The 11,902-nt window shown below is 36.9% G+C and overlaps 1 protein-coding gene across 5 annotated transcripts in view; it reads left to right on the top strand.

Moving 5' to 3' along the window:
- Positions 1-11,902, top strand: part of crebbpa (CREB binding protein a) — a 53,865-nt gene that overhangs the window by 30,229 nt on the left and 11,734 nt on the right. For 3 of the 5 annotated variants that reach the window (XM_016252180.1, XM_016252179.1, XM_016252177.1), the window contains exons 6-17: positions 2,509-2,724; positions 3,629-3,722; positions 3,833-3,970; positions 4,324-4,441; positions 4,554-4,725; positions 7,260-7,322; positions 7,430-7,542; positions 7,625-7,804; positions 7,911-8,159; positions 10,749-10,895; positions 11,445-11,625; positions 11,754-11,872. In XM_016252180.1, coding sequence (XP_016107666.1) covers positions 2,509-2,724; positions 3,629-3,722; positions 3,833-3,970; positions 4,324-4,441; positions 4,554-4,725; positions 7,260-7,322; positions 7,430-7,542; positions 7,625-7,804; positions 7,911-8,159; positions 10,749-10,895; positions 11,445-11,625; positions 11,754-11,872 — 1,790 coding nt within the window. The remainder of the gene's footprint in view (positions 1-2,508; positions 2,725-3,628; positions 3,723-3,832; positions 3,971-4,323; positions 4,442-4,553; positions 4,726-7,259; positions 7,323-7,429; positions 7,543-7,624; positions 7,805-7,910; positions 8,160-10,748; positions 10,896-11,444; positions 11,626-11,753; positions 11,873-11,902) is intronic. The other 2 variants (XM_016252178.1, XM_016252181.1) reach the window with 2 other exon arrangements.

Genomic DNA, 11,902 nt, shown 5'->3' with positions numbered 1-11,902 from the left:
TGATAAGATAGTACACAGAACCGGTGAACATACTCCTCAATAGAAAGGCCTCCTTGCCGAAGATGTAGTAGCTGGGTGACTGGGTCCATACCTGGCCAGAGTCCACTGGAAAAGCCGCTGGATCCTTGTTGGGCTGAGTAATCTGTAACGGGGCTGACGAGACGTGAGACGTATGGATCCATCTGCAGGCTTTATTTAAGCAGAAGACAGAGACGTGGTAAACAGGCAGGGTCAAAACAATGGCAAACAGGAATATGGCGGGCAAAACACAAGAATAGTCCTAGGGCTAGCATAGGTCACCGATCGGCAGACAGAATCACAAGGGCAAGACGAGAGGGAGAAATCCAGGAAAACAGGCAAAGATCCGATACCGCAGAAAAAGGCAAGGCAAAACAAGGAAAACACGGCGACTCGGAAAGGGGTACAGGCTAAACAATACTCAGCAGAGAAATGTGGTTAGAGTGGGTGTTATATAGTGAGTGAGGTGATTAGAAACAGCTGTGTGCAATCAGTGCAGTGTGCAAATCGTGCAAAGAATGATGGGATATGTAGTCCGGGGTGCTATGCAACAGTTTGTGTTGTGCGAGAGTCAATGAAATGGAAAGGGTGACCTCTGGTGGTGAATAAACGGAAGTCCATGGACTGAATTCGTGACAGATAAATGTATATTAAATGCAATTTGATTCATTTTACAATGCTTTTTTGACCCAAATAATTAGGCCATAAATACATCTTTACATTCAGTTTCATAATTACTTATATTGTCTTTGAAATATAGTTATGAGCATTTACTAAAATATACTTATATATTGAAACTTGTATGTAATGTATTTAAATGTATTTGCAATTATTTTTGTGGTCATGTTGCAATTTACTACATTTAAAACGTTGTTACATGTAATATTGCATAACAAACTACAGTTAAAATTATGATCAAGTACTTTAGATGTGCTTTAAATCAAAGTAAGTGCGCTTCTTTAAATCATGGGAAAATATTATTAAAACATTTTAAGTACTTTTAATTTGAAATGATTACAAAGTACATGTTTTAAAAGTGTACTTAAGTGTGTTCAGAAGCGGTTATGAAAGTGTACTGTAAGTACACGTGAGTAGCCTTTATTTGATTGATATTATTTTATCTGCAAGAACCTTTTTAAGCACTCTTGTAAGATTTGAAGTACACTACAAGTGCACATTCAATACAATTAAGCGCACTGCTTTTTTCACAAGTATGTGCTTTTAAACTGCATCCTTATATAAAGAAGTTCGTTTGTAGTCAGAATTTATATTTGTCCACAAAGCTGTTAATCAGACATTTAAGCAAATATCAATTTATATTCAAATGTAAATTTAATATATTCCAGCTATGTTAAATTGTCATTTGATGGCAAATAGCATTCATTTAAGGCCCCGTCCACACGGAGACATGTTTAGCTGTATACGTAAAAATTTTGTATCTTATTGGCGTTTCGCAAACATCACCCTTACGTTTTCGTGTGTACAGCCAATCCGTATATTTCGTGAAACAATGACGTCATCAACCCACGCCTCGCCCCTAGTCAGACACCGCTACGTCACGGAACAGCAACAACAACATGAACAAACACTGAACGATTGTCTTTTTATCAACTAACATTAACACAGATTAATAAGTGTAGTGTTCCATGTTCGTTTGTATACCGTGCACAAGGTTTATGTGCACAGTTCAAGTCAATCAATCTCTGTGGCAGAATTACAGCGCCACATACTGGTCTGGCATGTATACTGCATCGTTTTGTGTCGGTTTCGTGTGTACGCTGATATTTCTTGAGACGAGGGGGGGGGGGGAAATCGGATAAGGAATGCTCTAGCTTCGTGTGGATGTGGCCTAAATGTCTTGAACCATTACATTCATGAATACACATAAGTGCATTATTTTAAAGTACATTATTTCTGTAATTTAGGATTCAGGGATCAAAGTGTGTTTAAGCTGCACTGTTTTTTGGATATGCAGTTGTTCAGCAGGATTCTGTAAGGAGAGGTGTGATGGTAGCTGTGAATGTTTCAGACGGGCCGTGTGTGTTTGCAGAGCCGTACAGCTGAGGGGGAGGGGCGCTGAGCGGTGACTCATTATTAAAATCTCACACTGTTACAGCTCCAGCAAACCTGCAGAGTGCTTCTCCCTCTGCCAGCCGTCTCTCATCATGACTCTGAGAGCGCGAGGCAGCTAAAGTGTTTGTTTTTGCACTGTGGGATTTACATGTTGGAGAGTCGCCGCTGCCATATTTCTTCCCCATGCAAATGGCGTCTCGGACCCCCTCCCCTTTCCTTTCTACTTCCCCTGTTTTTTTCCATATCGTTCAAGATGAGTAATGTTTTTTCTTCCAGACGGCTGTTTGGCAGGGTTTGAACTTTTTCTTTTTTTATGTTTTGACGGACAGATTCTGCCAAGGGTTTAAGCAGAATCAGATGTGAAATTTCATGCAGATCTTGTTTGAAATACGCCAACATGTCTTTCTTGCGTTACAGCAATGCTGAGTCCCCCCAACGCTGGTCTGCAGAGCCCTATCGGGACGGTCGGCACGGGGCAGCAGACGGCACCCGCTCTACCCAGCTCCACGCCCATCGACCCCAGCTCCATGCAGCGGGCGTACGCTGCCCTCGGCCTCCCCTACAGCAACCAGACCCCCACACAGACGCCGCAGACCCAGCACCAGCAGCAAATGAGATCCATCAACGCGCTCGGTGAACAATTATTATATTGTAGAAGAATGTCAATGTGTATTTAAAATGTAGTTAATATATAAAATATATATTACAAAAGAATAATATACATACACAAATTTTTTTTTAATATTAAAATTTTTTTAATAGTTTTTATTTGTTTTATGAGTATTTATTATGAAATATTTGTTTTTATGTTCATATAATTTTTTTTTTGGAAAATTTAACATGTTAAATATTTAGTGTTATTTTAAGTATTTTTATTTATTTGTTTTTATTTCTTATTAATTAAATGTTTATAGTAATATGTAATATAAAAAATACAATTATGTAATGTAAAAACATTTAGGGATTATGAGTTATAAATTATCTTTTATCTTTTATTTATTTGTTGTTTGTTTAGACACACACATACAAAATAAATGTAATAAAAACAAACAACAAATAAATAAAGATACATAATCTGTATCATTGAGATACATGCTTTATTAATGTTTTGAATAAATTTTTATGTTTTCTATTTTTGTTTTAAGTTTAAATGTTCAGTAATTTTTTTTTCATATGTATAGTTATTAATGTATGTTTTAGTTTTTATTATTTTTAGTGTATCAGGTTAGACTAAATTTAATTTTTTTAATTTATTTATGTGTATTTTATTTCAAGTAATGAATGTTTTTATGCTTTTGGTTTGAGTATTTCAGTTTAAATTTTTATTATATATGTTAGGGTTATTATATATTTAAAATCTTTGAAAATATAATGTATTAATATCAAAATATAATATATAGCATGTTGTATTTAATATTTAAATATTAAATATTTTATTCAAGATTTAAATATTAAGTAAAATGTTTAATATAAATAAATACAATATTTTTATGGAGTATTTTATGTATTTTTATTTTATTTATTTATTTTCATGCAGGGGGTAGTCAGATGAACCCAATCGGCGTACCGACATCAGACCAGGCTAAGCTGCTCTCAGATGGCACCATGCCGTCAGCCCTTAACCCTAGCAAGTAAGACACGGACACACACCAGCCAAAACACACCCCCAGCTCGTAATTGCTCAAAATTGGTGTTTTAATACTGTTTGCTTACTAAATATCTCCTGATTCTTCTTACTCAGTCAGCTGATGCCGGACATCCCTACGTTAGGCAGCATGGGTAACCTGCCCACAGCGGCCCCTCTGTCAGCCACCGGTGTGAGGAAATCCTGGCACGAGCACGTTACTCAGGACCTCCGCAACCACCTTGTACACAAACTGTTAGTAAACGCTGCTCTTGAATTAGATATATTTTATAAATGTTTTTAAATTGTTATGCTCAGCAAGGCTGCATTCATTTGATCAAAAACACAGTAAAACAATAATATTGCGAAACATTATTATAATTCAAAATAACTATTTTATTTGAATATATTTTAAAATGTAATTTATTTCTGTGATGCAAAGCTGAATTTTCAGCATCATTACTCCAGTCTTCGGTGTCACATGATTCTTCGGAAATTGTTCTAATATGCTGATTTGATGCTCAAGAAACATTTCTGATTATTATCATTGTTGAAAATCGTTTAATCACTTTGAGTGAATGGGTTTTGCTCTGTGTGTGTTTGTTTAGGGTGCAGGCCATCTTCCCTACGCCAGACCCCGCCGCCCTGAAGGACCGTCGCATGGAGAACCTGGTGGCATATGCACGAAAAGTGGAAGGGGATATGTACGAGTCGGCCAATAGCAGGGTGAGCACAGCCCCTCTGTCAGGGTTACACCTCATCCTAAAGGCCAATAAAGTCAAATTCTTCAGCGTTGATTACATTGGTTTTAACACTGTTGTCTGTGCGTGTTGTATAGGACGAGTACTATCACTTTCTGGCAGAGAAGATCTATAAGATCCAGAAAGAGCTTGAGGAGAAGAGAAGGTCCCGATTACAGAAGCAGATTATTAACCAGACGCCCATGACTGCAGCAGGACAACAGCCACCGGCCCTCAACCAGCCTAATGTTATGGGACCTCGGCCACAGAGTAAGTCACTTTAAAACTACGGCTGTCAAGCAATTAGAATTTTTATCTAATTACATGATATGCCAATTAAATTATCAAATGAATTGCACATTTATTTTTAGGGCTTTGCGGCTTCACTTTTAAGGCAACAATGTGGCCATAACATTGTTTTCAGAAGCTGAAGTGGCATTTAGGTATATTTACACAGACTGTCCAAAGGTGTCATGAATGCATTTACGCTGTAATTAGAATTGCATAAATAATGCTATGAGATTTAATGGGTATAAAAGGCAGGGTAGGTGATTTAGTTCAAAAACATTTTATGTTGTTTGAAAGTCTCTTCTCATCCCAATAACAATCACCAAATGAAGTGCTCTAAATGTATTTATTTGTATTTATATCATCTGTTGAAGGCGTAGGACCATAAAATGTTCGTCCAATCGTATCTCTCTTTCATACCTGCCTGTCAATGTATGTACAGGTGCATCTCAATAAATTAGAATGTCGTGGAAAAGTTCATTTATTTCAGTAATTCAACTCAAATTGTGAAACTCGTGTATTAAATAAATTCAGTGCACACAGACTGAAGTAGTTTAAGCAGGGTTCGTACGGTCATGAAAAACCTGGAAAAGTCATGGAATTTTAAAACACCAATTTCCAGGCCTGGAAAAGTTTGGGAAAAATAAATAAACCCAGAAAGGTTTGGAGAAGTCATTGAAATCTTTTTCACAAAATCTTAAAAAAAACAATGTTAGTTTAAATGGTTAACCTAGATAAATGTGTGCTATTAGGAGCGTATCCAATCGTTTGTTAAAGCTAAAGCGCACTTTGCAGGACATGGAGTCACCAGCACGATCACTTGCATTTTTTTCTTATAACAGTGGAAACAATCAGTCATTTTTGCTCATAAAGGTAATGGAGAAGCTCATAGCCCAAGTTGCTTGAAGTCCAGTGTTAAGTTTCCACAGTCTGTGATGATTTGGGGTGCAATGTCATCTGCTGGTGTTGGTCCATTGTGTTTTTTGAAAACCAACGTCACTGCACCCGTTTACCAACAAATGTTGGTGCACTTCATGCTTCATTCTGCTGACCAGCTTTTTGAAGATGCTGATTTCATTTTCCAGCAGGATTTGGCACCTGCCCACACTGCCAAAAGCACCAAAAGTTGGTTAAATGACCATGGTGTTGGGGTGCTTGACTGGCCAGCAAATTCTCTAAGTGAATCTATGGGGTATTGTCAAGAGGAAAATGAGAAACAAGAGACCAAAAAATGCAGATGAGCAGAAGGCCACTGTCAAAGAAACCCGGGCTTCCATACCACCTCAGCAGTGCCACAAACTGATCACCTCCATGCCACGCCGAATTGAGGCAGTAATTAAAGCAAAAGGAGCCCCTACCAAGTATTGAGTACATGTACAGTAAATGAACATACTTTCCAGACGGCCAACAATTTAAAACTATAAAAAATTTTTTTATTGGTCTTATGAAGTATTCTAATTTGTTGAGATAGTGAATTGGTGGGGTTTTGTTAAATGTGAGCCAAAATCATCACAATTAAAAGAACCAAAGACTTAAACTACTTCAATCTGTGTGCATTGAATTTATTTAATACACGAGGTTCTCAATGTGAGTTGAATTACTGAAATAAATGAACTTTTCCCCGACATTCTAATTTATTGAGATGCACCTGTATTTGCATACCTCTGTGCACCCTGTTCGCACAGACATGATGCGTCATCAGTGCATTCCATTACGCTATTGCAGACCGAGTAAGAATGGAAAGTGTTATTTTAATATTATGCTCTTTGAACTGTGATATTTTCTCCCCGGTGAATGAGACACGAGGTAATCTTTACAGCGTTGCATTCACCCCTCCAACAACGCTGGTTAGCCTCTGGTCTTCCTGTGCGTGGTCATGTGTTTTGGAGAGTAATTTGCAGCGAGGGTGGGATCTTATGGGATCTTAATTATACTCTATTAAATTAAAACCACCAGTATGTGGCAGCAAAGACTTGATGAGGGAATCATTGAATCATTCAACTAATTCGTCCGAATGGCTGATTCATCCCGAATCGAAGCAAGTGACTCTTTATAAATGAGTCTTTGAATCATTGGCTCACTTGTTTCGTTAAAAAGGTGCGTTCATTCCGAAATGAAACACCGCTGTGTGTTGCCCAGAAAGGCTGTTCTGCTGTGGCTTTGTTTAGAAATATTTTCATAGTTAATATCAACTGTTGCGTTAAATCTATATTATATTTGCAATCGTGCAGATATTCTGGAAAAATGTATTGATATTGCTAAACTATATCACATAAATATAAGACAAAAACTCATACAGGGGCATTTTTACCCTGATATCTTGGATTTTAGGAACATATAACTGCATTGTAATAGGCTACATCACACAGTCAGTCGTCTTGTCAGCAGCTGAATGCAACACTTTTTAAAATTTTGAATTCTAACTAATCACACCAAATTAACGTGTTAAATCAACAGACCTAAACGCACACAATTTGTCAGTTTCCGATCTCATTCAGTCTCGTCCCTCTTTTCAGATGGACCCGTGCCTATGCCCAATGTGCCAAATCAGATCATCAATCGCATGCAGGTGTCTCAAGGTAATTCAGTCCCACTTGTAGCCAATCACTGTTGGAGATGCATTTGTTTTCTCAACTCTAAACAAAAATCTTTGCGTTTCCAATAATTTGTGTTGTTTTTCCAACAGGGTTGAATCCATTTGGCACGATACCCAATGTCCCGATGTCTCAGGCTCCCATGGCGACACGTGATGTCTCTCCGATAAACCATCAACAGATCAACATGAACCAAGTCCCGACGGTCAGTGTCCAAGTCTGGATTCTTCTCGTTTCTGCTCTCCGGACACTTATCTCATTGTATCTTTCTCTTCATTTTTTCGCAGGTGAATATGTCTCCCACGCGAATGTCCCCCACGCAAAGCATGCTGGGAGCTCACGGCGGGAACATGGTGGCACAGACGGCCAACCAGACGCAGTTCATGGCTCAACCACAGTTCCCTGCCAACACCAATGCCATGAACGTCAACATGGGCCAGCCCAACGCACAGGCGGGCGTTTCGCAGGTGCGCACATGCACTCACATCCTAGAGTGATGTCATTCCGCATGACGACGTCCCCTCTAAACTTGTTTTGTCCCTGCTTGTGTGCGTGCGATCTTTCCTTGCCCAGCAGCAGCCGAACGCTAACCTCTCCCTGAATGCACTCGGCCCCTTGGGCCCCCCGCTAGGCTGTCCCGCGCCCCCTCAGGCTCCACTCCGCGCCACACCGCCCCCCAATGCCACCACCAGCACCACTAACCTGCCAGCAACACTGCAGCCCAGTCAGGCCTCCACCCCCACCCCTGCTCAGGGCACCCCGCCTTACATGCAGCCCCAGACGGAGCTGCCCCTCCCTGCCCAGCAGCACCCCGGAACACCGGTGAGACCCACAGATCCATCCTCAGATCCTAAACCTAGTGAGCTTCCTACACAGGCAGCATCCTGACCCGAGTGGAGCCTCTTAACTGACTGGTTGTGAGGTAGTCGGGACAGAGACAGCAATCTTTGAATGCTATTGCACTTTTAGGGAAAAATCCTAGAATTTTTTTCTATAAAAATGGTAATTGCCCTTTTAAGATGGTTTGCTGTTTTGTTTTTGTTTTGTATTTATACTTATTTGTAATAATAATAATGAGAATGAGAATAATTAATAATAATATTTATAATAATAATAATGAGAATACTTAATAATAATAATAATAATTATTAATATTATTTTTAATACTGTATTTTTTAAAAATCCCTGTAAAATAAAAGTCTAGGTTTGCTGCAAAGTTTGGACAAAAATATTGTGATTTATATTCCAATATGACTATAAAATAACCATAACCTAACAATATTACTACTACTACTACTACTAATAATAATAATAATAATATTACTTGTAATAATAATACATTATTTATTATTATTATTATTATTATTAGATAAAAATATTAAATTAAGTAATTTTACTATTGTAATATTTCACTGTAAAATAAAAAAAATACTGTTTTTGGAGAGTCCTGGTTTGTGGCATAGTTTATACAAAATATTGTTAATATGTACCAATATGTCTATAAAATAACCCTAACATAATAATAATAATAACATTATTATTATTGCTACTGCTACTACTACTATATAATAGTATTAAATAATTAAAATAGCCCTAACCTAATATTATTATGAATAATAATAATTGTTATTATTATTATTATTATTACTACTACTACTACTAAATAATAGTAGTAAATAATTAAAATAGCCCTAACCTAATAATAATAATTATTATTTTTATTATTAATATTATTATTACTACTACTAGTACTACTACTAAATAAAAATAGTAATATTAAATAATATTACTAAATATTGTTATATATTATATATTTGATAAGAGTTTAGTACCTTAGTAATTTATATTAAGTAATAGTAACAATATTACTGAGTAGTATATTTATATTTAGTAATAAAGTATGTATTATATTTTATATTACTATTTTATATATATATATATATATATATATATATATATATAATATTACTACTACTAAATAAACATGTAATATTATTACTACTATTACTACTAAATAAAATTCTTAAATAAAATGACTAATATTACTATTTTCATTAGCTTCTTGCATGTAAATGAACTCTGTGCCACACTTCACTCTGAAACACACAGCTTATTTATTTAATGAAATCGCAGCCTTTGCGATTTAATAATTCCACTAAGCCATATTGCGATTTTGGTTTTATTTCAATTTATCATGTAGACCGAGAAGAAACACACAAAGAGACTCTTCACAATTGATAACAGTAGTGTTTGAAAATAGCATGTTGCAAAGCTAATATCACAGTTCTACACTAAGCATAAACGTACATAGAAAACACAAATATTAGTTTTTTTAATTATTATTTTATCAGAATAGTGTTTATGGTCATCACTAGTCAAACTGCCATGCATTCTAGGATGAATATGTGAACTGCGGCCTGATTTTGGCCTAAACGCGATATGTTGAGACCCAGACACACCAAACCGACAGCAAAGAATTAGCGGCGACCAACGCTGACTGTGGTGTCACCTCACGCCGCCTGCATCTGGGCCTATTATATATATATATATATATATATATATATATATATATATATAATATTACTACTACTAAATAAACATGTAATATTATTACTACTATTACTACTAAATAAAATGACTAATATTACTATTTTCATTAGCTTCTTGCATGTAAATGAACTCTGTGCCACACTTCACTCTGAAACACACAGCTTATTTATTTAATGAAATCGCAGCCTTTGCGATTGAATAATTCCACTAAGCCATATTGCGATTTTGGTTTTATTTCAATTTATCATGTAGACCGAGAAGAAACACACAAAGAGACTCTTCACAATTGATAACAGTAGTGTTTGAAAATAGCATGTTGCAAAGCTAATATCACAGTTCTACACTAAGCATAAACGTACATAGAAAACACAAATATTAGTTTTTTTAATTATTATTTTATCAGAATAGTGTTTATGGTCATCACTAGTCAAACTGCCATGCATTCTAGGATGAATATGTGAACTGCGGCCTGATTTTGGCCTAAACGCGATATGTTGAGACCCAGACACACCAAACCGACAGCAAAGAATTAGCGGCGACCAACGCTGACTGTGGTGTCACCTCACGCCGCCTGCATCTGGGCCAAAAGTTTGCGCTTCAACACGATGCAAAGACTACAGCCGACCAGCACTAGTATGTTTTGCGTCTGGGTTAGGTAACTCCTCCATACCAGTAGGTGGCAGTATTTGTTAATGGTGATCCGTTTTATTCTTCCAGGGAAACTCACTAGGTTTTGGAACAAAGCTACAGTGTTGTTGTCAAACTAAACAGTGCCATCTTTCTAAAAATGACACCGTAATTGCTCAGCTTTAAGACAAAATTCAAATAAAGGCAATGATTCTGATACTTTGTCTTTTTAAGAGCGGTGAAACCCGTGTGCCCACCCCAGCATCAGCAGCCAGCGCCGAGCTGCACTCCCAGCATGCCGTGCCTGACGTACCGACCAGTGACACTAAAACAGAAGAGCAAGAATACGACATAGGCATCAAAACGGAGCCCAAGATGGAGGTGTGTTTTACATATGTTTTCAACACTGATAATATTGTGAAATGTATCTTAAGCTGCAAATCAGCATATTAGAATGATTTGTGAAGGATCATGTGACACTGAAGACTGGAGTAATGATGCTGAAAATTCAGCTTTGCATCACAGATATTAATTACATATTAAAATTAGTAAAACTTTTTTTTATATGTGTGTGTACTGTGTATATTTATTATACAGTATATACATACAGTATATATTCTGAAAATATTTACATGTATAAATTTATATTCATATAATTTATATTATATATTTAATATATAAACAACATCTTTTTCTTAAATATATACATGCATGTGTGTATTTATATATATATATATATATATACAGTACACACACATATTATGTAAACTTTTATTTTGGATGTGATTAATCATTTGACAGCACTAATTAAAATATATGAAAATAGGAAACGGTTACTTTAGTCATTTAGTTTCACAATATTATTGTTTTTACTGTATTTATATACATCAAAAATCTTACCAACCCAGATTTTTCTTCTGCCTTTGTTAGATGGAGGACGACACAGGCTCCCTATTGGTCAAAAAGGAGGAGCAGGAGGGGTTGGAGGCTAAGCAGGAGCCGATGGAGACCGAAGACAAGAAGACAGACTTGAAGACGGAGACCAGAGAGGAAGATGAAAGCCGAACGAACGGCACACCAACCTCTTCACCGCCCCAGTCTCGCAGGAAAAGTATGAACTGATATTTATTTTCCGTTTGCTCTACATTTCTGTTTTCATAGTTTTTCTTTTTATTTCAGTTGCTTCCATCAATCTTTCGTCTGTCCCTGACTTTGGTTTCCTGCTCTCTCTCTTCTCAGTCTTTAAGCCAGAAGAGTTGCGGCAGGCATTGATGCCCACTCTGGAGTCTCTGTACAGACAGGATCCGGAGTCTCTACCCTTCCGGCAGCCTGTGGACCCCATGCTTCTTGGCATCCCTGTGAGTCTCACATGCCTATGTCTTCATTAA

The sequence above is a fragment of the Sinocyclocheilus grahami genome, unplaced genomic scaffold (assembly GCF_001515645.1).
Source record: "Sinocyclocheilus grahami isolate Dianchi unplaced genomic scaffold, SAMN03320097.WGS_v1.1 scaffold1091.1, whole genome shotgun sequence".
NCBI classification, from domain to species: domain Eukaryota; kingdom Metazoa; phylum Chordata; class Actinopteri; order Cypriniformes; family Cyprinidae; genus Sinocyclocheilus; species Sinocyclocheilus grahami.
Note: the sequence above shows the minus strand (reverse complement) of the source record. Positions and strands in the feature narration are given on the sequence as shown.